Consider the following 27,799-nt stretch of genomic DNA (forward strand, 5'->3'; position numbering starts at 1 on the left):
ACACGTAACACCTCATGTAGGTCTCTCAGCAACATCAGAGCTGGCAGGCTTCAGAGTTCGTAATTCTGGAAGCAGCTAAACTCCCTGCTGCCATTCTGTCCCATTCAGGGGTGACATCCTGACATGCACTAGCTCTCCAGTCCTCTTGTCCTTTAGCTACCTTTGTTTCCTTGGGTAGAGATTGACTCCACTGATGGGAAGGAAACCTCCATGTGTGCCAGATTCCCAGCCTGGACACCTGCAGACCTGTATGCTGGGCTGTGCTGAGACAAGGACCCAACTGCTCCCACAGGCATGGCCACAAAGCCTATACATTGAGTTCCTGTTGTACAGACCTCCTGCCTTGCTACACCAAGAGGTTTTTAAGGGAAAAAAAAGGAAAAAGGTAAGCAGCAAGTCCTTGGGTGCCCAGGGCTGTCTTAGAACACCAGCTAGGAACTGTTAGATACAGGAGAGGATAGTACTGGAACCCTTTCTCTTGGAAAGACTAGAAGACTAGTCCATCTCCTTATTAGCTTATTGTAGACTCAAGGAATTGATTTTAAGCCCCTCCAGGTATTCTGATACATTATTTCTTTTATCTCACCACCAGATACCCCTTCAGAGCAGCTTGTGAAATGTGCTCTTCCATGTACTTGGTGGTTGTGTGCAGCATTGCTGGAGACACCAACTGCCCAGGGACACCCCCCCACACCCCCCACTTCCATGCAACAGCTGCCTGGATGATGAACATTCATTCAACCTTCACCTGGTTATGGTTCTGTGATTTGAAAAAAAATATGAAAGGGGAAAAAGAAGGTGGGTAGTTTAACAACTGCATTGCCAAGCATCCCAAAGACAACATCACTTGCATCACACGTTACTGGAACAACTGTCATTTCTTTAGACAGGTTCACCAATCTAGTTTAGAATCTGAGAGGAACAATAGAAAACAAGAAGTGCAAACAATCCAAGTATAATACTGTAAAACAGGTCAAAAATAGCTGTCATAGATTACTTCTCTGGAACTAATGAATGGGCTTTCACTGCACAGGCTTGCTTTTTAAAGCTTTTTAGATCTGTGTACTTGTGTACTGTAGGATTCATGGTTAAAATACTGTATGTTTGACCATGTAATGGATCTTAAGCTCTTCATTTCCTAAGCAAAGAGTGAGTGTGTGCGTATCAATGCCTGTAACACACAAAGAATATATAAAGAGGTGTGTTTGTGTGCATATATATCAATCTCTATACAAGAAACTTGCAAAATAGAGTAAAATAGAGACAATCTGTCTGGCCAGTAGACAACAAGCAATGCAGAGTGAAAACGATTTTCTTTCTCTTCCTAGACAAAGGTTAAGTTTGCTTTTTAAAAACTTCCAAATAAAGTATTCAGCAGGAATTTGGAGCCTACAGGATTCCAGTGAAACTAAAAGTCTTAAAGTGATGCAACTACCTGTTTAACATCACAGTATCTTGATTTTTCTCCAGTCCTTAAGTGCAACACAAGTCTTCAGCAGTATCTGCTGCTAAAGCAGCTAGATCCCTACATTTGAGAGGTGAGATGGCATGAAGATATGAAGCACTGGACAGATCTTGCTCTTGTTAATATTAAATCACATCCAAACACACACGTATTAAACCATGTAAAATCCTTCTCTGGAAAGAGATTAAAAATTGAATCAAACTTACAAATGAGAATCCAAAATACACTCACCTGTGCACCTTCACTACGTCTGAAAGAAGCAGTTCAGCCTGGCAGGCACCCACCAGCACAGGGCTTTCTGGAGGATGCTTTCCCACACCTTCCAGTGCCGTGTGCCTCTGGCTCTCTGCCACGACTGTCTTTAGGATTATGGGGGTGCACTTCAGTTTTGTGAGAGTGAGGTGACTCTCTGTTTCCTGTTAATGCACTTTAATGTCATGTGTAAGTTTATACTTAAGGTTTTTTTATGCTTTTCTAGTAACTGTTGCAAATGTAGTGAATAAATATTGATCTGGTTGTCAAAAATGGTGGGTGTGAGAAAATCAGCTTAGGGGGGAAAAAACCTACTTGAAACATCCGGATTTAGGAATTTGGCTTCATTTGTCCATGCCTAATTAGCTATAGAGAAGCAGAGACCTTACAGGGAAGAAATTCAAGAGATGACAGCAAGCTGACAGGCAGGCAGTTTAGTGTGGGCAGGGTGACTGCTTTTGCCACAACTCAGTTTGGCCAATTCCGAAATGGAGAGGGGCTCCTGCTGCAAAGGATCCTGAAGACTATTTTAAAACATCAACTAACTAAAAAAGAATAGCTATTAATTTTGAGGTGCCCCATGTAGAAATTATCGTTCTTGTCCTCTGTAGAGTGCTCCAGGTTTTGTTTGCACACAAAGCTTTACCAACTGATAGGATTTGTAAAACCCTGTGTATTCTGAGTGCTGACCTGCCAGTGAGCTGTCTCTATCAAGTGATGCCCTTCAGGACTTGAAGGGTCCTTGGAAAACAGTTTAAGCTTACATTTCTGGTGAGGTTTTTTGGATCCTACATTACCCCAGCTAAGATTGGCTCTTGAAGGTGTAATCTCACCTAAGTGAATAAAAACTACAGTCTCTTCAATGCAACAAGAGCTACTTTTTGCATTTGAGAAGGGTGACACCTATTTGTGCCCAATTCTCAGCATCTCTGCTGAGAAGTACTTGAGAAATCTCTCAGCTCAGCTTCAAGTTTTTCTGTGTAATTACACTGAAGATTGTAGGTTTAGTTTACAGAAACAACCTTTGAACACACCTATGAACACTGTTTTTATGCTAGTTGAGTTGAATTGGTGAGACTTACGATGTAATCGGATGCTTTGCTACCCCACTGACCAGCTCAAGCCCTGAGCTGCCACAGGAATCAGTGTTATGACAGAATTTATTACAGCACATCCCTGGGACAGAAAACTAGAGCTCTCTGCCTCTGGTGATGGGGCTCTGAAGGAAAGGAGTTGGGCCATTCTCCTTGGAGGAAAATGAGCACGACCTGAGTTGCACAGCTGATGTTCCCTGCTGCTGGACCTGCTGAAGGGAGGTGACCTGCTGATATTCCAAGAGTAAATGAGGGTGACAGCAGGAGAAGCACTGAACCTAAGAAGTGCTTCTGGAATCCAGCTCATCTTTGTGCCAGGGGGGAAAACACACATCCACTGTAGAAGTCAGGGCTCTTAGAAGTATCTTGCTAGGGACACAGCCTGTGAGATCAGCAGCCCTGCACTGTCTGAGCAGCCCTGCCTTGTCTGAGAAAGTGTGTAAAGTTAGAGGCAGAGTGAGTAAGAAGCTACTTACCTCTAGGTACATGTTCTAGCATGTTCCTTGACTGACCTCAGTACCTGTTTCATGATCTCAGCAACGTTCCAGGTGGCAATTTTTCTCCCTACTCTTAGACCAGTGCTTCAGACCAGCAGGACATGAGGACAGCTCTTGCTCTTTACTACTGTCTCAGCAGTTTACAGCCTCTCACTGTAACATTCTGTACACAACGAAGCAGTGCACCTAGATCAAAGTATTTAAAGTTCTTAAACAACAAGACTTATCAGTCTTCCTGAAAAATATGGCCTAAGATCCAGTGGCTGACAATGCCAGGCTTTTAAAGACAGTTTCTTAGTGCTGAGGGGAGGAACACGTGCAGTTTGTGGGCTTTAAAGAAAAACAATCTATGCACGACCACAAAAGATTGTGCATCACTAGTTTGTCCTTTCCTTACCAGAAGCTTTCTAGAGGCTTTGTGCCTGTAGTGCCTGCAGCTCTGAAGGAAGCTGAGGACTGAAATTAAATGAAATGCATCACCTGGTTATGAGATCAGGATGAGACATCTTCTTCCTACTGAATATCCTACCAAATGACTTGGTCCCAGCAAGGACAGCAGACTAGGGCTTAATGCTTTAGGACAATATATACAATCTTATTTTTCCAGATTCTTACTTGCCCATTATGCTCATATTTCTCATACCTAGACCCTATCTATGTATTTGGAGTCAAGAATTCTCCCAAAATGGTATTATCTTGAAATAAGTTGGGGTTTTTTTTGGTAGACTGAGTATTTTTGTAGATGGTGTCTATACAGCTCTCACCTCATGTTCTGTTGTCCCTCTGCCTGTGCACACAATGGGTCTGGAAGAACCAAAGCACAGTGTCTTAGTAAGGATTAAGCAGGCAAAACCCACCAGTACCTGAGAAGTCACAAAGTTACTTTACTCCTCTGCAAATCTGTGCACACAGGAGGATTCTGCAGTGAAATGGATCCTTCCTGACGATTTGGCCCCTGAGCCTGAGTACAAAACTGCTACAGGATGCAGAAGGTCCACCCAGATCAGGTTCACACAATCACTTCAATCTAAACACACACACTTCTCACCTGAATGAGCCCAAAAGGAAATGCAGTTTTGAAAAATGGAGTACTGAATTCTTTGCCAGCAAAACATTTTATTGTTAACCTGTCCCATCCATTGAGTTTTAGAAGCTACTTTACTCTAGGATTAAGGTCATGGTGGATCACACCTCTTCACAACTGGATTAAATCTCCATTTCTGACCAGGTGACTCAGCACTATTAAAAGAAAAAAAAAAAGGCAGCAGCATTTTGTGTTTTCACTTAGTGTTTTGTACACATGAAGCATTGCTTTTGTAAAGCAAAAGTTAAAGAACAAAATAAATACCTTTTTATTTCATCCTTTTACAAAGACAAAATAAACATTCTTGAAATTAACATGTACACTCCAGCCAACGATCTACTTACAAATCTGTAAATTCATTGTAAAGATTCTTGTTGGGAAATTGAATTTCTGAAAGTGTTACCTTGGACAGATTTTTATGGAGAAGGTGCCCTTCAGAGGTCTGGAAGGAACGTGGGGAAACAAAGACTACAGATAGTTGTGCTTATGGTATCTTTCCCCACTGGAGAAGGAAGGATGACACGCACCAGAGTTCCACCTGCCTTTCTCCACTCGACATCCTGAGCACTTCCATGAAGTTAACATGAAATATAGAGACTCCTCACATGCTTTTACTCAACATCCCTCTTGAAGTGTAGGATTTATTTTCAAGGTACTTCTACCACAAAGAATTCAGGGACTCTGTAACCATCAAGATGATGTAGAACAGCAGCACAGGTGGCATTCTCCACATAGAACAACACAGCCAGTTCTAAACGACAACCAAGAGGACAAATTAAATGTTCTTCCAACTTTGAGAGGCCTGCTAGTCAGAGACACAGAGGATTGTTGAAGATGCATTTGCCCTCAGACCATGAATAGGTTTTTGAGAATTACATAGCAGAAGTCAGGAGTTTTTATTAACCAAAGCATTGTGGGTAGAACTCAGTATTTTTCTTGCTTTTAACCTCATTCAGATAATCAATGAAGTCTCAACAGTAAATCTCTTTCCATACTTCCTATCTATAAAATGTGTTAGTCAATAGGAGAAAAGTGTTTGGAAAAAAGCAATATCCAAAACAAAACCATTCCCCTTTAAAGGGGAAAAAAGACTTGCTTTCTTCCTGTGAGCAAAGCAACAAATACCTTCTCTGTCTTCCTATGTACCCTAGCTGCTGCATTCTGGCCACGACTATCAAAATTCTTCAGTGAAAGTTTTATTACCACAACATCTTCAAATGTTTGCAAGTGACACCACTCTTTGTAGGTACAGAAAGCCCCTGAAGGAAAACAAACCAAAACAGAGACCAACGTAAGAAGTTATACCAAGTCAAGAATAAGGATTCATTGTTAAGTAAGTTACACCCAAGAAGAATAGAAGTTATTATGAATGTATTTACACAATTGTTAAAGTACACAAATACAGTGGTAGTACAAATGAAGTGCTCTGAGATACTGGTTTCCAATACACAGGTTATATAGACAGTCTAACTATTTTCCGCGTGATGGAGTTTAACTATTACGAAGGACAAAAACTGCCCACAAGTGAGTACAATTCTAGAAGTCTGCAGTCAACTTTTAAGTATAGTACAGCAATCTAATGTTCCAGATACAGAGAGAATAAAGAGGCTGCCTTTGTAAGTCCCTCTAACAGCACATTATTAACCACAGATATTTACAAGGAAAGCACAGTGAAATGTAAAACTGTTCAAATGGTAGTGCACATGCCTAAAATACTGAAGGTTACAGTAACTGAGGAAATAATTCTCTTATGCAAACTTATCCATGGATCAAACTCTTAAGCTTTTCCACTATACTCTTCCCCAGACAGAAGGTTTCCCCAGTCAGACCCAGAGTACACACAAGCAAGTAGCTAATGCTCTGAAAACATCCAAAAAAGAGTGACTAGTACTTAATACGTGAGTTTTTAGAGGGGCAAAGAAAGAATTTGTAAACACTGAAAGAATAAAAATTACTCTTCGTAAAACTTTGAAGACCAACAGGCCTTTAAATACTTTTGTTTTCAAGCAGGGAAGAATGTCTCAAAATACCTAACTGTTCCAACAAAATCTCTGTACACACTTGCATTTCCAACATGAAACTTCCTGCTACTTCACTCACACACACGATACAAACAGTACTCCTGATACTGTTACAAGTCCTGCAAGGACACAATAGCTGTTTTGATTTTATGAGACCGTTGCAGCAACAAACAGTATGAAGAATCTCCCATACTCCATAACCATAGGTGGTAACAAAACCTGCAACAGCTTTTTTTTTTGGACAACCTAAGCCTGTTGCATCCCTGGTTCCTAGCTCACCATCCTGGGCATCCTCAGGTTGAACACCGTCAGGTTTAAACACGGTGTGCACCCGCACTGTGAGAATTCTCAAGAGTTCACAGCAAGCATTAGGCTGTTGGTTCTTAGTTGGGGGTTTTTGTTTTGGTGTTCTTTTGAAAATAATTTCTTCTTTTTTTTTCTTTTTGAGTCTTGGCATGAAACAGAAGGCCTGAATCAAGTTATTTATTAAGTTTTAAACATGTAGACGCTGAATGAAACATGCAAATTCACTGAAGACTCAGTAGCAACGTGTGTTTTCCACTTGCAATACCCTCCAAGCTAACCAGACTCAGAGTGCAGGAAACAAAAACTTTAACCAATAAAAACTATGTTTGAAAACATCAATTTACTCAAACTAAGCAGGGAGATAGGACAAGCTTTCAAATCCTAAATCTCTCCAACGTCAGAGTCTTTCACTTTGTCCTTCAGATTCTTTACAGAAAAAGAAATCCATTATCATCATCACCTCTACTGTACTTAGACTCTTGTGCAAGGTATTTAGTTCTCTTTTGTGACAAGGTATTTAGTTCTCTTTTATGAGAAAGAATGAGTATTAAAAATTCCTACTGTGTAACATGGAAAGTCAAATGTTAAGCGTGAATGAAGACAACAAACAGCAAAGGAAAATTCTAACAGTTTAGAAAATTTCATGAGAAAACAGTCTCAGTCAGAATGGGACCATACAAATAAGTAAACAGCTTAAATAAAGTCTGATGGTTTTGATTCATTTACATGTTCCCTGCCAGACTAATTTTTTTTTAAACAAGAGATTTCAAGTCATTGTCTTTAGTATACGTCCGTTTATATTCTACATTTTGAAATCAGACAAAAGCAAGAGTTCTTTACAGAGAATTAAGCCAATAATTTTAGCAAAATGATACAAAAAACTTTCTGAAACCAAGTAAAAGATTTTATAGTTACAGTAGAATAATAAAAAGGGGATAAAGTCTGCCGCCTGTGAAGGGAAAACTGAAATGGCCATCCGAGAACAGGCGGTCAACTCTGTAAACCATCTTTCTTTTCCAGCCCTGGTACCACAGGGTTCTCTTAAGGTCATTGGGTTTCTGGCAAAAGCGTCCTGTAATGGCAGCTGCTGGAGTCTGTCCATGTTGCTCCAAGTGCTTTTTAAGTCACATGGAGAACTCCAATTGTAACGTTTCCGCTCTAGTTTAGGGTATTTTTGCTAGTAAAGCCACTGGTAACATAGGAGATCAGCCATGCATTATCTGCCCTCCATGGCAAAGTAATTTTCATCGGTGCACAGCAGACTGGAGAACACTGGTAGTTACCCGAGCAGGAATCTACCAAAGCCAAAAGACAAGACAAGATCAGCACATGTTCTTCCAGGTAACACACAAGTGGCTCTCGACGGACTTTTAAATCATCTGTTGCCAAAGTAAGCGTGTGAATTTGAAATCCAAAGAGCTACACAATGTTTTGCACCCACCTGTAGCTACAGGAAGTTCCCTGTATTTTTCTCCTTTATTTGAAGTTAACATGGAAAATTCACCTTTCCAGACAGAGGGGATGTTTTGAAGAGAAGTAAACAGAGCATAAACATGCACAGAAGAACAAACCAGATGAAAACTGTGCAGAAATAGACTCAACAATTATGTTTGGGGAAGAAATAAATAAACAAAATCCAGTAAGAGGATAGAAATACAATAAATTATTTCCAGTGGCTTTTTCATTTTTCATGGAACATTGCATTAGCAGACACTTCATCAACTTCCAAGACTTGACCTATGTCAGTAACAGTGTAACATCATTTCAATAAAGTTCACCGTGCAAGTGAAAACCAACCACACACATCACTGCAATTTAAGAAGTGAGAAATGTTTAAGCAGCTGAATCAGTATTCAGAATTAATTTCAGTTGTAAACAGCTACAAATAGTAAGGCATATAGTAAAGGCCAACCAATGCAGACACAACCCTGAGCAGACCAGAACCTGCACACGTCCTCTCTGCACGCGAGCTTTCCAGCGCAAAGCTTTGGGTTGGCCTTTGTAAAGATTGTGGTTTATTTTTTGACTAAGGTCTGATAGTTTGGAGTTTAAAGCATTCAGCTGCTATTGACAGCTGGATCTTTTAATGTTACGAACTGTTTACAAAGCAGCTTGTGCACAGTCAGCCAAGCACACAAAGCAGGAGGAGAAAACGGAAGAGGAACAGCAGGATTCTTCACCAACTAGAGGTACAGTATTAGTGCAAGCTGAGGCTTTACAGAGAGAGTGAGGCAGCAGATGGAGCTACACAACAGAATTTATTAAGGAACAGAGAAATCTCACAGCCTTGTTTTAATAAGAAGCAAAGCAAAGAAGCTCCTGAAATACTTAAGAAAGCATCCTTCAGCCACCAAGGTTCAGACTCCAACTGAAACTTGTTACTTCCCTGATGAAACCTGCTATTGCCAAAAGCAGAACAGACTGAAAAGCCAGAAGCCGCACACAGAAAGGCAGAAACTTCTACTGCACTCAACAGCAGAAAGGAGTTCTGAATACCCAAATCCAAGTCTGTCTACCTCCAAGATGCTCACGTTCAAACTATTCTCATTAGTATGTGAACGTTTTAAAATACAGATCTGAGTGTTTTAGAAATGACAGCTCACAAGGAATGGAGAAGAATATAAACCAGTGAGAACTGGCTATGGCTGTAGAACATTCCATTCACAAGACAGAGCCTCATTTGAGTAACACCATCAATTGCATCTTCATACAAGTGTTTTGGGTTTTCTGATTCTGAAGCAGATCTGGTTTTGAATGGATGACACACTGCTGCATGAACATCCCCGGAAAGACAAGTCATTCTCAAACAGTTCAATTTTAGACTTGGTTATTTTATTTCATTGTTGATGTTTGAACGATTTTAGGGACTTTCCAAGTCACTATTTTTTGTCAATTCTGCTTAAGAGTCCAAGTGGAACAGCAGCAATAATTCAACTTTTGGAAGGACATTTACTTTTAAGTTAGAGAAAAAAACAATGTTCCATCAAGCATCTGACTGAAGACACAGGTACAACTATGGGATAATGCAAGGAGGAGAAGAAGCAAGGTTTGATGTTTCCAAGGATTCACACCTCCCCCCCTCCCCATCCAAAGCTTTGGTGTCTAATGAGAAGCACTCACCCAGTGCTGCCTTCCAACGAAAGGAGACGAGCAGCTACTTGCCATGGTGTTCGAAAGGAATGCTATTCTGAGGTAGGGGAAAAGACAGCAATTTGACACAGTTCCACTGCCCCAATATATAAAGATGTCTAACACACACCCATCCTAAACCTGTGGTAGCAAACGTGTCCTTCAAGGGGCTCCGACCTCAGCCCGCGGCAAGACACTGCTATCACACTAAGAGACACGTAAAAGGAACAACCATTATCCCTCAAAGAAAGCTGCCAGGGTCAGAAGAACAATGCAGAATATGATGCCTATTAAGATGGATATACTGAAAAAGATTTGCTCATGAGGAGATGGAAAATGCAGAGGTACTGGAAGTACGTGGCTTTTTCCCCTGGGAAGCAGCACTGCACTCGAGCTGTTCATGCCAGTGTTAGCCAGTCTTCTTAAAACTCCTCCTAAGACACTTAATCAAGTGTTCCTTTGTGCAGCATTACAAACTGTTCCTCCAATTATGGGAAGAATACCTCTATCAGCAGTAGGAATTACACACAGCTTTGACTGTTGTTTGAATATGCTACATTTGGGGGGAAAAAATAAAATTAACACAACTTACTGTATGCCATGAGCAGCTGGATCAAACCTTGTGTAAAAGGAAACGAAGGCTACTCACCCATAACTACAGTCCTGAGACAGTCACTGCTTTTGGGATGACTGGCACAACTTACTCAAAGTCGTGTTTACCAGAATATTCACGACCACTTTTACTATGTTTCTGAACATCTAAAAGACTGATTATATAGACTTAGTGAACAATTCACTCTCAGAGCTTAAGAGCAGAAGGATTTTTAACAGCTGGTATGTCCAGCACAGATCACAACTCTTCACTGCACAGAGACCTGCAGTTTATGCCTTCTTTAGACCTGAGTACATCACTTAGAAATGCATCCAGTTTTGATGCAAGGGAGACAGATGATTCACTTCTTGTAGAAGATGTTTCAGTGACTAAGTGTCTTCACTCACACCTGTTTTGCTTTCCTCTAAATGTGAGTGGTTTTAATTTTAAGCAATGGGTTTTTCCTGTTTTCTTCATAAACGTCTGCTCCTCTTAAAACCACTGTCTCTAAAATACAACTCTCTCAAGATGATCTTTTGCCTTTCAGACAAACTGAAAGATGCTCATTTGAAACTCTTGCATTGTACAGTGTTTTCCAAAGCTCAATTTTTATGGTTCTCTGCATTACTTCCAGTTTCCCAGCAATTTAAGAGTACAGAACTATGTACATAATATTCCAGCACCCATCTCATTAAATGACATTAAATAATCTCTCCCTTTCTGTTCATTACTGCATTGTACATAGATTAAAGCATGAAATGACACCCTTTCATTATGACATCATACTATCCTCTCCAACATCACACTACTGCTTAAAACAAATACAGTTCTCATGTATAAGACAAAGGGCTCCACTCCCTCATCGTAATCAGGACACTGCAGTAACGCACGTTTTATTGGCACAGGCTTGATCTGACTGCTCAGCTATTACTGAAGTTTACTGCTGTCAAACATCACACAACTTGCAGGTTTTGAGCTGCTGCATTCCCTTCCATGTGATTGAGAAAAATACTGAAAGATGTGTGTCACAGAATGGTTTAGGGACTATGTGGACCATGCCTTGAAGGTGGGGAACATACACAGCACCTATTCTGCTGTTCTTACCAATTAGTTTTTCCATGAGGAACCAAAATTGTATTGTCTACATTCCCATCCTTAGTGCTCAGTTTCAGTTTGAACTATCAGAACTCAGTTTGGAAAAAAGAAAAAGTGTGGAGTCATCTTTAAGAACTCTAGAGGTAAGTGGCTCTCCTCATTTCTTTGAGCAACCTCTGCACATTGCCACTGCCCAGAGTTTTAACAAGCAGCAGCTCTTCCTCCAGATGAGAGGCAGAGATTACTGATGCAGCATTGCTTATCAAACTGAGGCATCCAAATAAAATAACAAAGCTAATGTATCAAGTTATAAATGACAACTCTAACGAATACTGTTCTTAAGACATCTGTAGATCAGCACAGCAAACTTTAAAAACTGCTTTCAATCAGGAGTACAGTCTAATCCCTTCCTGAGAAAGGAACAGGGGTGGCATATTTGCTTAAGACAAGGGCACTTGACACAGTTGGAATGGGCGTGGATGAACACTTGATATTCTTCACTATTCTCCTGATAAAAAGCAGCATCAATAATTTTCTATATTCTTACACCTAGTCAATCAAAATTCTCCTTATTAACCTTGCCATGTGAGTTGGATGCTTCAGGTTTTCCTGACTAAGAACAAGATACAAAGATAATGGGAAACCCGTGGCCTTCATTGGTAACCCAGTTCACATCTAAGGATAAATTCTGATCATGGAAGATGTACTTTAACATTGTGAAGATATTAAGAGTGTCAGGTATGAAAACAGGCAGCTTGGGCCATCTTGCCTGCTACAGAGTAAGCAAGAACTGGGAAAATGAGATGGGAATTCTGTGTAACAAGCTCAAGGGGGAGTGTTGTAAGGTAAAGTCTCAGTAAATCTCTCCTGCCTTTCAAATCCCAGAGGCTCAGAGAAAGCCGATTAAATTATACCACAGTTACACACTGTTATTCAGCCACTGTGAGCAAAGACCAGCAGTGGTTTGCTGCCTTGCCAAGAACTAAATGAAGACCACATATGACCAATGATTAATTCTAATGAACTCAGAGAAGATCCCCACTAGGTCGCTACTGGGATTGTAAAAACGTCAACCAAGTGATGCCATTCCTGGAACAGAATGCTAAGAAGGGTGGGTGGGGAAGTGTGCCACTAAGCCAGAGTGTATTGCTGGCCCCCACCACAGATTATACATCTGGATACTTAAAGACTACACAAAAAAACCCCCCACAGTCCTACACAATTCCCATTTTACAAGTTAGGCAGAACTGTGATGCGTCTGCAAACCACCCATGGCGTGTGCACTGAGCTACACACCCACAATATAGCAAAAAACCAGACAGATAAACTCCTAATACACAGTCAAGCAGCACAGCTGCATTTATTTCTGTTACTCACATTCATTATTTATTTGACCAGTAACAGAGACAAAGCATCTGAGATTTGCTCAGAAGGCCAGAGACAAACCCTGGACACAGAATACTTTACAAGGAAACCATTTCAACACTTAGATGTTCAGGGGGAGCTTGGCATCAGAGCCCCATAGAACAGACAGGCTCAGAAGGGACCCAACCCCTTGAGATCATCTAGTCCAATCTCACTGCCTAAAGCACAGGCATCCAGAGAGGCCACTCAGGACAATGTCCTGCTGGGTTCCAAGTAATCTGGAAGATGGAGACTCCACAAGCTCTTAGGGCAACCTGTTCCAGTCCTTGTCCACCTTTCTTAGTAAGAAAATTTTTTCTGATGTCAAACAGAATTTATTGTATTTTAATTATTAATTCACAGTCTACTGCTAAGAAGAGTCAGACTGCACTGTCTTTACATCCTTCCATCAGGTACTTACACAGATTTAAGAGATGTATTTATGCACAGTTCTACCCTCTTCGTTTTCACGCTGTTTACAAATTTCAGCATAAAACATTTCACTGTGAGTATTCCTGGCAGCAAGGACTGTGGTTCAGTAAACAGCTTAAGCTGACAAAAACTGCAACCCAACCCAAGAGAAAAATCCCACTTGTCTCCTAATCTCATCATTTCTGCTCCCAAATGGTTAATGCCTCGTGCAAGCACAAACATTTGTGCAGCTGCACGATGCAACTATTAGTTCATCTGAAAACTAACCCCCAAAATCCCACTTTGCTTTTGTTACAGCAAAAATGTTTCTCCAATTCAGTTCACCTTCAGTCCTCAGTAGAGATACCCACTTGGCCTCTATTTAAAAGAGCATTCCATCTAGGAGTAAGATTTTATATGTAAGGACATGTACTATCCAAAATAATTAATGCTGCCAATTAAATGATAAAAGGAACTGAGTGAATTTCCATCAATACGCTCTGTCAATGAGGACTAAATTGAGTACATGTCAAAAATTATGCAGTTAGAACTCCAGCAGAGTGTTGAGGTGTGATGGAAAAACCCTTGGGTGCACTAGTCCCCTTAAGACTGATCTCCAGTAATGCTGCAGTGTGCCTACAGTACCCCCCATTCCGTACCTAAGACTGAAGGGAAGCTATACAAAGCCAGGCCACAAGCTACTTTGGACATGCCTGAGCAAATACCATGAAAAAGGAGTGTTTCAGCTATAGCATAAAGTTGGAATATATCTAAACACTGTCAGTCTTAAAAAAAGGATTCCTAAAACCTCTAAGTCACCATGAGCAGAGAGGAAGATTTCGGTGCTGACCGTGGCTATGAACCACTATCATTCACCCTCCTGCCATCCCCTTCCAATGAGCTTTCTGTGACATCCATGTATGTGGCTTTTTATCTGCTCTGAATTACAGCACTGCAGCACATTTATTCAATTTGTACTGTGCTGTTCTTCACCCACTATTTCTTGTCTATTCTCCACCAATATTCTCTGCTCTGTTGATGTGGAAATGTGACTCACAACTGCCTTTAACTCACTCTGCTTCCTCATTGATAACAAATGTAAGAAATTAAATGAGCAAAGGAGCTAGGAATTTGCATCATCTCAGACACCAATGACTCTGTATTACTTTTGAGTACTTTTATCCTTAGTGCTGCCAAGGGAAAATAAAAGAAAAACTTATTTCCTTCAGCAGTCTGCAGCCATGTTACAGACATTCAGATGAAATGTCAGGTATCTGTATGAGTCAACATCACCTGCAAGATCAGCACAAAGTCACATCAATTAGCTGGTATGCTCTTTTGGCAAATTAACTGTATCAATCAGCCTCATGTTTCCATTACACAGAAACCTGTTTTACCTGGGAAGTTGACATGCGAGAGGTGTCCTGTCGGCCTGTTAAGTCAGAGGAGGAGATATTGACCGGGGCCCCGCGATGCAATCTCATACTCACTTTCCTTTCTCGCTCCATACCAGACACTGGCCGGGGAGAGGTGTTGGCTGTAAGAAAAGTCACATTAGAGCCTCCTAATGAGAAATGGGGTTACAACATAGTCAGTGGAAAAATTACACTCTGTTTGCACACAAAACTTCCACAGAGTCAAACAAAAGAAAAGAAATCACAGAATCACAGACTGGGCTGGGTTGGAAGGGACCCCGAGGGTCAGAGAGCTCCAACCCCCCCTGCCACAGGCAGGGCCACCAACTTCCAGGCCTGGAGCAACACAAGGTTGCCCAGGGCCCCATCCAACCTGGCCTTGAACACCCCCAGGGATGGGGCACCCACCCCCTCTCTGGGCAGCCTGTTCCAGCCCCTCATCACTCTCTCTCGTAAAGAACTTCCAATCTAAACCTTCCTTCCTTTAGCTTCACTCCATCCCCCTTGTCCTGTCATTATCTGCCCTTTTAAGAAGCTGCTTCCCCTCCTGTTTCTCTGCTCCCTTCAGGGACTGGAAGGCTGCAATGAGGTCCCCCCACAGCCTTCTCTTCTCCAGGCTGAACCAGTCCAGCTCCCTCGGCCTCTCTCCGTAGGGGAGCTGCTCCAGCCCTCTAATTATCTTCGTGGCTCCTCTGACCCCTCTCCAACAGTTCCCCATCTTTCTTGTATTGGGGCCCCAGCTCTGGACACAGGACTCCAGATGGGGCCTCATGAGGACAGAGCAGAGAGGGACAATCCCCTCCCTGTCCCTGCTGCCACCCCTCTGCTGATGGAGCCCAGGATACCATTGGCCTTCTGAGCTGCAAGAGCTCCAGGCCTTTGCTTTACATTCACAGAAATCTAAGTAGCAACGGGCAGGGAACAAGTACATACAATTATGTTTGATCTACTCAAAAGGAAGGGGAAAAAAAACCCACCCCAAATGAAAAACCCTAAACATTGTTCAGAGACAAACACCACCCTGCTATCCTAATTCTCACGTCAAATTTCTAGTGACCAGGAACAAACTCCAAAATACAGTCGTCTACAAGGTGCATCTATGCACACATCTGCTTACTTACCAGCATGTGAAGTTGGGGTAAGAGGAGTAGGAGGAGCTACATCTTGCGTTCCTCTCAGCCTGCCAGAAGCAGTAGAGGGTAAGCCCCGCACAGCTGGATTCCGTGTGTGTCTCAACCTTTCCTCTCGTTCTCGCCTTTCACGTTCAGCATCTTCAGCCGCTCTGCTTGCACCCTAGGGGTCAAGACTAGTGAACAACTTGGGGTTTTATTGAGCTTACAACTATATGTTTGGATAAAAATACCTGCTAATAAAGAAATGAACCACCCATTAACTGAAGCTTGCTAGGGCATTAATTGTTTTGGGAAAATTTCTTGAGAACTGCCATAAATAAACTGGTGGCACAGGCCAATGTGGAGACGTAGCAGCTGGACACCTCAACCACCAGTGCAAAGGACCTGTGCTGAAGTTCAAGGTGGGAGAAAATAACAATTCCACAGCCTAGCCTGGGGACTGTCCCAAAGGAAGTGTGTCAGAACCCTTGCACATTTAAAACCCTGTAACTTAAATTTAGTTGTCATTCAAGCCCCATCTCATGGCTCCTCTATATCCTGATCTTTTTTCTAGACAATAAAGCTTCTAGAAGGAAAAAGACAAGACAATCTCCCAGTATCAATTAAGACAATCAAAGCTGACAACATACCAAAAAAAAAAAACCCCAACCAAACAACAAAAACATTACAAAGAGCTTTAGAAAGCTACTCAGCTACTCACAAATTTCAGCATGTTCCAGTCAAAGACATAGTCATAGGAGAACCCTTGTCGATGGAAGAGGTTTCGGAACAATTGCCTCAGGTAAGAGTAGTCTGGTTTGTCATCAAAACGCAAAGAACGACAGAAATTCAAGTATGTGGCAAATTCAGCTGTAATAAAAGAAAGCATTGGGGGTTTTCCTTCAGTTTTACATTTGCTTTTGTCTAATTATGAATCAAAAAAGCCCCCAACCACCCCAACCCCAGTAAACTGGAGGGAAATGTAAGGAAAAGAATGACCTGAAACTATAGATGTACTGAAGGCAAAAGCATAGCCCACCTATCAAGGAACCCCTGAAAGGAAATTATTTGTCTATCAAAGAGTAGGCAAAGATCTCATTTTGTCAGCAGCAGAGAGGACCCAGTATTAGACTGCTTTAACTAACAGTTTAGAGGGGAGAGGGAGAACAGGTTTAGAACTACACCTGAGCAAAGGAAAGAAGTTTTGGGCTTTCTTGCTTTGATTATATTTAAACATAACTTCTTGTGGGACAGTCACTGAGTGGCATCTCTTTGCTGTTAAGTCACATAATAAATATTCATCTTTGCTACCTTACCAAACATAGAAAAACTAGGGGACCAATAGCAAGCCATGCTGCTCCCTGGGAATTGCAGTTACATGAATGCCTGTTCTTATATGGCACACAAAATACCAGTTACAGCACAAAGAATTAAATAATTATTGTTCTGGTTTTGGTACACCAGAGATAATAGCAGTATCAAAATACCAGCTTTTGAGTTCAAGTCTTTCCAGCTGAACTAATATATTGATAATTTACATTAAGAAAGCAATTTTAATGAACAGCGTAAGTGAAGTTGATTAGTTTTTCCCTGCCTGTTCATCACAGAGGAAAAACCAGTTAATGAATGTAAAGGAACATGTATCAAGTAACATTTAAAACAGATCAAAGAGTAAATTTTCATACATCCCTAACACAAACTATAGTTCTCACTGCCAAGAGCATGGAAAGAACAGAGGCAGAACCACTCTTCATGAAAGATCAAGGATATTCTCTGATCTTAATGTTAGCAAGTTTTAAAACAGATTTAAGTATTAAATACCTATTTATTACTCTGGTGTAAATACCCATTTGATAAACAGAACAGCTTAGAGGCACACTGCTAGGGTATGGGAGGGTCTTCTATGCCTTTCATATACGCTGACCATCAACAGGCCAAAACAGATCAACTTGGAATGACGATTACCAAGTGAAATGACTCCAACAGGTAGGAAGTGCATCTGATTCATACAAGAAACAGTACCCACAGATAGGAAGAAACAGGTGGTTTCTCAAAACTCTTATTTGCCTGTTAAGAGTTATCCAGACAGCACAGATGCACACACATACAATACACTGCAGATCAGACGTGTACAAAGGTACCACCATGATTTTTTACTCATAGTTAAGACAAGGGATAATTAGAAGTACTCTACAAACACTTCAGTCTAACAGCACAGTATCTTGGTTTCTCATGACCATGAGAAGTAAAAAAAACTAGTGGAATTCAGCATAAAGAAATACCATTAAAAAGTGAACATGTAGGCCCAGCACCACAAAAGAGTAACTTACAAGGATATCCTTTACACAAAACCTCAATGGGTGTAGACATTTTCTTTTCACTGATACGTTCGTATTTCTGCCTCTTTGTTGCTGCTTTCAGTCCCTGCCAGGGGAGGGAGCCCAGGTTAAAATACATGAGTACATAGCCCAAGGACTCCAAGTCATCTCTGCGAGATTGCTCTACAACAGCATAAGAAAGTGGACTCATTAGGTTTCATTTTCTACTCAAAAAACAAAAAGACTGTGTAACAAGACTGTCATCAAAACCCTTAGAAAAACAAGAGAGAGCTGAGTTACTATGCCCATGACAAACTCATCTAGTACAAGTAAAGAACTATCACCCTTGTAGCTAAAAACTCTGCTATTCTTAAGAATTACAAACCAAATCCCACCCCATCCAGAGATATGAGGCCAAGCACGCTGCACTGTTACAGTGCCAGAAACAGGGACTGTCTTCTACACCTCCATAAAGCAACATTTCCTCCCACTAAAACTATGGGTGTGCATTTTGAAGTTTTTATTTATCCCTTCCCCCAGCTCACCAATCCCAAGATGAGTGTTGATGGATGCGTAACGGGCAGTTCCTGTTAAGTTTTTGTTCTCACGGTATGGAATATGCTGGTGAGTTCGAGCATCCCGGTACTTCTTTGCTAATCCGAAGTCTATTATGTAGACAAGATTGCCTTTCTTCCCCAGGCCCATTAAGAAGTTATCTGGCTTCACATCTCGGTGGATGAAGTTCTTTGAGTGAATATATTCAATTCTACTAATCTAAATAATGAGAAATAAAGGAAAAAAACCATTGTCAAGAGACTGGACACACAACTTTTTATTGTAAAGCCACTAGTAACACTGTCTTAATAATAAGAGAGATAAAGAAAATTTATATTGTAAAAAGTAACAGCATTAAAGAGAGTATAATTTAGATGATGACAGATTAAACCACCTCTTTAGCTCCCTCCCTGCACCTGTCTTATGTTTGTTTCCAGAAGTTTCTTGAGAGAACCTCTGTCTTTGAGCAGTGTAACACCTGACTTGCAAACAGCACGGGGGCAGCTCTTTAAAAATCAAGTTAAGACTTTGCAACCACTTTGGATGGGACATTTTGTATTTACAGAAACAAAACTGATTTTGAGTCTTTTCTGTAATGGTACAGCCCATCAGCCTCTAAATTACTGAAATAAGACATCACTGGTTATTGAATCTCACTTTAATTGGGATGTGTTGTTATCTCAACATGCTGCACTATCAAGATCAACAAGGCAGTTTCTTACCATTTGGTCAGCGAGTAATAGGACTGTCTTGAGACTAAATTTCCTTGAACAAAAATTGAAGAGATCTTCAAGACTGGGTCCCAAGAGCTCCATCACCATTACGTTGTAGTCCCCTTCAGCTCCACACCACTTAATTGTGGGAATGCCCACTAGAAAAAGGGAAGTGTTTATTATTTTACATATTTATAGAACAATTTGATTTATACAGTCCATACACACAAATCATCAAGGCTCTTCAAGTGACCTCTAAGAGGGTCACAACTATGAATGTTTGCATTTACAATGAAGCTTAATATTTTATGCTACCTTCAGCTATTCTGAAATGAAGTTTGATAATTTCACAGCAGAACCCATATGAAATTACAGCAACAGAGGTCTAAAAATAGTCCTTTTTCCTCTCCCCCAGAAAACATCCCAGTCTTTGTGCTTAGCTTGTAACTGGAAAGTACTTAGTGTTTTTGCTGGATTTGATCCTGAAGCATTTTACAAGTATTTATACTCATGTACTGCAGCAGCTTTGGGCACCACAGTACAAGAGCAACACAAGACTACTGGAGAGTGTCCAGAGGAAGGCAGCGAGGGTGGCAAAGGGTCTGGAGGGGAAGCCTTATGAGGAGAGGCTGAAATCCCTTGGTTTGTTCAGGCTGGAGAAAAGCAGACTGAGGGAGAGATCTCACTGTGGTCTGTGGCTTCCTGATGAGATGGAGCAAAGGGACAGGTGCTGATCTTTCCTCTTTGGTGACCAGCCATAGAACCCAAGGGAATGGTATGAAGCTGTGACAGGGGAGGTTTAGGATGGATGCTGGGAAGAATTTCTTTACTGAGAGGGTTGTTGGGCACTGGAAGAGGCTCCCCAAGGAAGAAGTCCCAGCACCAAGCATCTGGACGATGTGCTCAACCCCATGCTCTGACTAGGCTGGCCCTGTGGGGAGCCAGGAGTTGGACTCAATGGTTCTTACTGGTCCCTTCCAGCTCAGGATATTCTATAATTCTACTCTATGACAGTAAGAAGCAAACTGGAAGTCTAAAAGTGAAGATATTGACAAAGTATACATCATTAGCAAAGGTCTTAGAAATGAACTTCTTAGACACAAACCCCACAAGATCACTGTAAAATACCTTCAATTTCAATTTCTAATGAATTTTCAATCTTGTTCATACTCTTGCCATTCCTCCAGTTCCACTGCATTTGCTGTCTGGTGAATGTCTACCAAAGTAGCATTATTCACAACACACATTATGCTTCAGCTTGAACACACTGATGTTCTGGTTGCTGGTAGGCAATGCTTACACCAAATCAAGGACTTTTTGGCTTCTTGCACTGTCCCACCAACAAAGAGGCTGGGGATGCACGAGAAGCTGGGAGGGGACATGTCCAGGACAGCCAACCCTAACTGGCCAAATGAATAGTGCCTACCATACGATGTGATGCACAGTGTATAGCTTGGGGAAGCCTGTCTGGGTGCTGGGACACTGCTCAGGAACTAGCTGGGCATCTGTGGTCTGCAGGTAGTGAGCAAGTATGCTGTGCATTGCTTGTTTTGTATATTTTTATCACTGTTGCTGTTGTTATTGTTATTATTCTTTCTTTTCTATCAAGTTGAACTGTCTTTGCTTCAATCCACAGGGTTTTTTTTCTCTTCCCTCTCAATTCTTCCCCAGTCCAGGGAGCGAGTGAATGGCTCAGTGGTCACCTGGGGTGCTGCTGGGTTAAACCACAACAAAAGGACTGAAACCTTACAAATCACTCATTTTAAACTCTTACCTTTACTTGACATGCGTTATTTTCTCCTGAATTCCTTTCAGAGAGAAACCCTTAGATTACATGGAAACTTAACCCTCCACCACCTGCCTCTGCAGCACCCATCCTCAGACAGAAACCACCATCCTGGCCTTAGTGAGCCCATAAAGGCTGCTCAGGAGTCAGTGAAGGAGGCAGGAATTAAAAAAATAACTAAGTGCAAGTACACATTATCATCCATTGCTAGAGGCAAAATTACTGTATTTTGCATTTGAGATACAGCATGGAATGTAGTCTTTATGCATTGTACAGCCACCTATTCAAGGGACTATGAAACAAAAGCAAAACTTAACTGCACCAAGTTTATGTTGCAGAACCACAAGGGAATCTTACATTTGCAGAATTCCAAAACACACGACAGAGATATCCTAGCACAGTCCCTTGAGGGAGCTACAAAGTTGCTTCACTTCTCTTCTCTACTACTGATGCCATTCTGTCTTAGAATTCCCACAGCAACAACTATTTTTTACCTAGAGGAAAGAATACTAATGCATATAACAAAAACTAACCTGAATTGACCCAAAGTTTAGAATTGTGCTACTAGAATACACAACTCAGGTTAAATGCTCCAGAACAGTGGTTACCATCTTTCACTGACCCATGAGGAACAAAAGTCAGTCCTGGCAGATGGGACTGGAGTTTGTTCCACGCTGCTCGAGGTTTTCACATTTTAAGGTTCTGGGACCACGAGCAACTGGAGTATCTTAGTGACCAGCAAGTCTGGTTGCCATGGATTTGGAGCCACTGGTCTACATTGCTCACTGAAGAGCTGAGGTAGCCCTTCACCTACCCTGTCACCTTTCCCACCTTCTCCTCATACATCAAAAGAGATCTTAACCATTACATACTTCCAGGTGGTGGATACATCAAAGACACAAAACCAGTTAAATCTCTGCAGAAGGAAAAGAATTTGCTTGCCTCCACCCTGCATCATTTTGTAGATTTTACTCTCGATGTGGAGTTGAGGATGTTTGGTTTTCACACATTCCAACTTAATTGCAACCTCCTCTCCGGCAGCAATATCAGTTCCTAAAAACAGAAGAATTTAAAACACTGGTCAAAATATTTTTAAGACACATTTCCTTTGTAGAGGCTGAAACAAAACATATTGACAAATGACTGTTCAGTGGAAAACATCCAGAGATTATTAAGTACTTTAAGCCACAATCATCTAAAAATTCTTCTCTCCAACAGACTGGCAGTTTAAGAGACAGCACTGTAGCACAGGAAGGCAAAACTAGCACTATCTCATCAAAATAACAACAAACAAGTACATCTTCTGAGGGGCATCTTTCCACTTCCAGAAACTACAACTTCCCTAAATCACAACATCCTCCAGATGTATTCTGGCCCAATATGATTCTATCTGCTTAGGAAGCAGATAATCTACAATCAAGAATCTGTCCTCTCAAAAAACTTCTGAAAAATTCTATTATACCCTTCTTCCAGGAATCAAGCAACTATAGAGGCTGGCTTACCTGTTCCATTTCAAACTTGAGAAGTACGTCAGGAATAACTCACATTCTTAAAAAGAACACCAAGTCAAGAATATACAGGCTCTTGAAGCCAAGCAACTTAGCAACTACAAGGAAACAGGAAGTGGCAAAAGGAGACGCGTGACACTTGAAATCAGACTTTTCACTGTGTCCCTCTCAGAATTTTCCTCTTTTCTGCAGTGGCTCATGGCTTAGGATCACACGTAGCATATCACCCACTGTTTGTCCTGAAGCCAACTCTTAACAGCTTAACTTCTCCAGGTCCACATGTTTTCATTTGGAAAGAAACAGTAAACAATAATTTTGTACTCCTCTAATTCTCCATCACCTTCAAGATTTTACTTGGACTTTTACCCCACCTCAGTTTCCCCTACCCCTTTTCAGAATTCAAACCCTTGCCATTCTTTGTTTAGAAGCAAGTTTTAATTGCCTATAGTTATTGCCCATTTCAGCTGGCCTTAAGTTTGCCAGTGTCACCATGGCCTCTTCCAGAGTCACACAAACGAAATCAGACAGAGATGCACAATTATCACTTTCTTCTGTTCACCTATTTTTTCCCCACATGCTTTTCTCTGACCATTACAGAATGCTGAGCTAATGTATAACTGAAAAATCTTGTTCCTGAAATTAAGGAGCTGCTTTGGTGCTTTACAGCCTTTTGCCTATAAACTCAGGCTTCCCAAGGCTAACAAAGGCAGGTTCCACCCCACACCTCAAAATGGGCGTGACTCCTCACAAGGAACTGACGCTGCTTGGAATTATGTATGAGTACACACAAGACTATGCATTTTTAAAGGTTAATACATCTTTTTGTGTGCTGCACACATGAGTATTAAGGTGGTGTTGCTGGTAGAGTTGGGTGCATGAACACCAGGGTTAATATTTACTAGGTACTTCACAACACATCTTAAGAAAACAAATCCCCTGAAGCTCATTCAGTGTACATTAAGCACAACTCCAGGGCAACAACTGGAAGATACCAAGAAAAATAAGACTGTAGATGTATCTGTCTCATGGGACTCCTCTGCATAAGAGATGGGAGGATGCCAAACTGCTACTTGGTCACAGTGGATTAGCAGTGACCAGAAACACTTCAATCTGTAATCTAAGGTTTACACAGTTTATTAACATATTATTTTGGTGGACTTCAAATTAGTTACAGTGAACATGAATCCAGACATGTGAAAGAGCAGATCAACAATCCGAGGCGGCAGGCATTATCTTCTAATCAAATACTGCCCTCCCCACCTCAAACAAATAGCAATCTCTATTGTTTACCACTACATTAACTACCTGTTGTTCCCAATACCACGCTAGCCAAGACCAGGGGAAGCGTGGACTGGATACTGTATTACAGCAAAAGACATGATACCATTGGTTTGGGGTGTTGTTTTGGGTTGGTTGGGTTTTTTTAAATAACTTTTCCAAACCCAAAACAGACACAAATTGCTCTACAAGTATGCTGAAAGACACATCTCTCTAGACAGCTTGAATACAGCGAAAAGCACACAAGAGGATCGAGACCTGTACCACTGGTATCAAGTTCTGCTCAAGACAGCATTGAACTGTTACTTGACAGACCATAGTCTCAACCTAGTAGGTCATTTCTTGTGCTAGCTGTTCTCCCAAGAAGTTTTTATCACCTAAGAGAGCGGAGATCCTGAGCCCAAATTCCACTTCTGTACAAACCCTCTCCTTCAAGACAAGAGATTTCATATTAAAGTAATGAAATTAAAATACTTGGGTCCAGAAAAAAAAATTATGAGGGAGGGACAAAGTACAAGTCATTCTTCCAAACAACCTAGTGCTTGTCACCAAGTAAGGAATTCTGTCCCCACTCAAACCCCAGGAAGAAATTTCTACAATAACTCTGTAATCACAGAATGTGTTAGGATGGAAGGAACCTTTAAAGCCACCTAGTCCAACCCCCTGCAGTAAGCAGGGACACCTTTAACTAGATCAGGTTGCTCAGAGCTTCATCAAGCCTGACCTTGAATATCTCCAGGGATGGGGCCTCTACTACCTCTCTGAGCAACCTGTGCCAGGGATCCACCACCCTCAGAGTGAAGAGCTTCTTCCAAATGTCTCAACTTCTGTGCTCCAGTTTAAAACCATCACCCCCCCATCCTATCACTACCTGCCCTTACAAACTTTAGTCCTTCCCCAGCTTTCCTGTATGACCCTTTTGGGTACTGGCACATATTCCCTGAGCCTTCTCTTCTCCAGGCTAAACCAGCTCAACTCTCTCAGCCTGTCTGCACAGCAGACGTGCTCCAGTCTCTCCAATCATCCTTGTGGCCCTCCTCTGGACCCACTCCAAGAGGAAGAGGTCCATGTCCTTCTTGTGCTGAGGGCACACTAACCACTACAAGCTTAGCTTACTTTAAGGAAAGCCTAGTAATATTTGAGCAGCAGTATTATGAGAAGGGTCCATAAATAAAAAGTAGTAACTGGAAGTGTAAGGAGCAGTCACCATTTGTAAGCAAAAGCAGCCTAGGTTTGAAAGTATATTCTTTTAAACTGCAGAAGCACAATTTACTTGGAATTGCAAAATCCTCTACCATAAGGTAAGTCTTCAAAGTTATTTTAATTTGTTTACAACCCAAAAGTAATTCTTAAGAAAAACATATGGGCAATGTAAAAATCATGAAAACATGGAGACTGTGATGCCTTTGTGACTCATCTCACTGACCTCAGGGACTGAGCAACAAAACAAATGCTTACTCTGACCCCCTCTCACCGCTCCTGTGCTCCCAGTCCTTCCTTTATACTATTCAGAATACCTGGGAATCCATTTCTCACACGTCTTCCTCTGGAGGGCAGCTTCAAAGGATGAAAATACACTAAATTTCAGGAATTGATATCAAGTTGTCCAAATTTTTCTATTTACAATAGAGCCTTGCATTTCAAACTCCTGTCCCAAAGAGCTGCCATTCTAAACAAGCAAAGCTGAGGCCATTCCAAATTCCAGAAGATGTATTTTGAGGTAGGAGGGAGAATAGGGAAGAATATGAAACTTCTATGATAACAACAAGAGTTGTCAGATCCATATTCCAAGGAACTGGCAGAAAGAAATGAAGAAGAAGGGTCCCTTTTCTTCCAGTATGGGAAGTGTTCAACATCCTTGCAGGGGCATTAAAAAACATAAAGTACAGGGGGACTGGAAACAGGCAAAAATAATGACATCTTCATTTCCAAAGCATAAAACCGAGGTGGAAATCTACATGAACATCATCTACAGATTCACTGCAGGCTATCAGAAGGCATATTTACATTTAAAAAAATGCATGACTTCTGAAATAGCTTTAAAAGTTATTTTAAGGCCATTTACATCCTACCATACAGTCTGAACAACCAAGTAGAAACTTGTTTAAAAACAAACACAAAACCCCCCAAAACCCACACCACATTTCATTACCACACAAAGCATGGGTTTTGAATGCTCCTATTTTACCAGATACCGGTAGGAAATGAGACAGGACCCTACAAAAGGCACTGGGAACACACCATCTTTCTCACAACAGTCTTCAACCTTTTATGCAAACATCGCAGAGAGAAAGAATCAGGTTCTCTCTGCTTCTAGACATCCACAGGCCATCAGCTAGAAACAGGCATTTTCCATCAGGCCCAGGATTTGTGTTACAGACAACCAGTATTTCACTATCTGCAAACAAAAAGCTTTGGCAAACAAACTGTTTTGGAAAGCCAACGGCGCTCTGCAACACAAAGCACTGCTGCCGAGGAAGAGAAACACCTCGCATACCCCACACATTGCCAAACACACCACGTACTAGCGATGCCTTTACCCTCCGGACCTACGCAGTCAGCCTACCTCAGTCCCTCCCCCGCCTTTATTTACCTGCTTTCCTTAAGTTACTGCAGCTTTCAAACGCACAGGACTGGTTTCTATGCGGCAGGATGAAATAATCTGGATTTAGCTCATTTTTTACCACTTCAGAGCTTGCGTATCTATTATTTGAAAAATACTCCCCTTCCAAACTTTCTGTCCCCACCATCAGCAGCGAGCCATTGCCATACAGTGACACAAACGGGCTGGGAAAGACAATGCCAAGCCTTCCCACTCCCACAACTGCACAGAAACCACGGTGGCAGAGCGGGATGAAGGCAGGAAGGCGTTCGGGCAACGTTCAAGCAACAGGATAGCCAAGCTGCGATGATTCTTTGAAGGACTGGAGGGCTGTTGTAACTGCAATCCAGTCTTCCTCAGCCCTGCACACATTTGTAGGCCTCGCAGGAGATACAAATACCTCTGTGACAGCAGTTTTCCCCCCTCTGCCGCAGTGATACCTAACCCTGATGCTTGTTTCTCTCCTAAAACACTGTTCTGAAGGCGGGGGCTGTACAGGGTTTTGTGGGGGGTTTTTTTGGTTTCCTTTAGTTCCTTTCAAAAGGGGGAATTTATACTCTTACCCCCGGTTTGCAGATGGGAAGATAAACGGTTCCCAAGGTCACAAGACAACAATGGGGAAAGGCGGGTAAATAAGGCAAAGATTCCTGATTTCTGTCCAAATTAGGAGGTGGTATCAAGGAAATATTGCACTGCCGTCGCTGTGACCCCGGCAAGGCACTTCCCATCACACAGCGGTTCCTGACAGCAGCACAGCCCGAGCTCCAGCCAGGGTGAAATGAGGTCCCGGGGGCTGCCCGCGGCCCAGCCTCGCCGGGGGGCTGGGAGCGGGGACGGCAGCGAGCAGCGCCCACCGCGGCCCGGCCCCCGACATTCGCCGCACAGCCGCCAGGCACGTCCCCACCGAGGCAGCCTCCTTACCCAGGTAGATGTCCCCGAAGGAGCCGCTCCCGATCTTCCGGCCCAGCCGGTACCGGTTCCCAACCCTCAGCTCCATGGCGGCAGCTTCGGTTCGTCCGCGACCCGGTTCAGCCGCTCCGCCCGCCCCGCCGGCTCGCGTTCTGCCGCCTCACAGCCCCGCGGTTCCTGATGCCATCGCGGCTCCGGTCGCGCCGCTCGATACCAACGGGACGGGCAGCAGCACCACCGGCGCCCTCGACAA

General features: G+C 42.1%; 1 protein-coding gene across 2 annotated transcripts; it reads right to left on the reverse strand.

Annotated features, from left to right (window-relative positions):
• Nucleotides 1-5,746: 5,746 nt before the first annotated feature.
• CSNK1D (casein kinase 1 delta) lies at nucleotides 5,747-27,699 on the reverse strand. Of its 2 annotated transcripts, XM_084273673.1 has the most exons (10): nucleotides 27,559-27,699; nucleotides 22,192-22,302; nucleotides 19,473-19,621; nucleotides 18,741-18,969; nucleotides 18,208-18,378; nucleotides 16,599-16,747; nucleotides 15,887-16,058; nucleotides 14,748-14,887; nucleotides 9,840-9,906; nucleotides 5,747-8,014 (listed from the first exon to the last, which is right to left on the reverse strand). In XM_084273673.1, the coding sequence occupies exons 1-9, from the start codon at nucleotides 27,632-27,634 to the stop codon at nucleotides 9,874-9,876; spliced, it is 1,230 nt and encodes a 409-aa protein (XP_084129799.1). In that variant the 5' UTR covers nucleotides 27,635-27,699; the 3' UTR covers nucleotides 5,747-8,014; nucleotides 9,840-9,873. The 2 variants fall into 2 exon arrangements, with proteins under 2 accessions (XP_084129799.1, XP_084129800.1); XM_084273674.1 differs by lacking the exon at nucleotides 9,840-9,906.
• Between the last annotated feature and the right edge of the window lie 100 nt (nucleotides 27,700-27,799).

Source organism: Gallinula chloropus, assembly GCF_964237585.1.
Source record: "Gallinula chloropus genome assembly, chromosome: 20".
Lineage (NCBI taxonomy): Eukaryota > Metazoa > Chordata > Aves > Gruiformes > Rallidae > Gallinula > Gallinula chloropus.

What these genes read in the sequence shown, in the direction of transcription:
- CSNK1D (XM_084273674.1), bottom strand. Translation starts at nt 27,634, where the DNA reads ATGGAGCTGAGGGTTGGGAACCGGTACCGGCTGGGCCGGAAGATCGGG. An exon ending in CAAAATGATGCAGGGTGGAG is followed by an intron (nt 19,622 to 22,191) that starts GCAAGCAAATTC and finishes CCCTTTTTCTAG; the next exon opens with TGGGCATTCCCACAATTAAG. An exon ending in CAACACTCATCTTGGGATTG is followed by an intron (nt 18,379 to 18,740) that starts GTGAGCTGGGGG and finishes ATGCTGTTGTAG; the next exon opens with AGCAATCTCGCAGAGATGAC.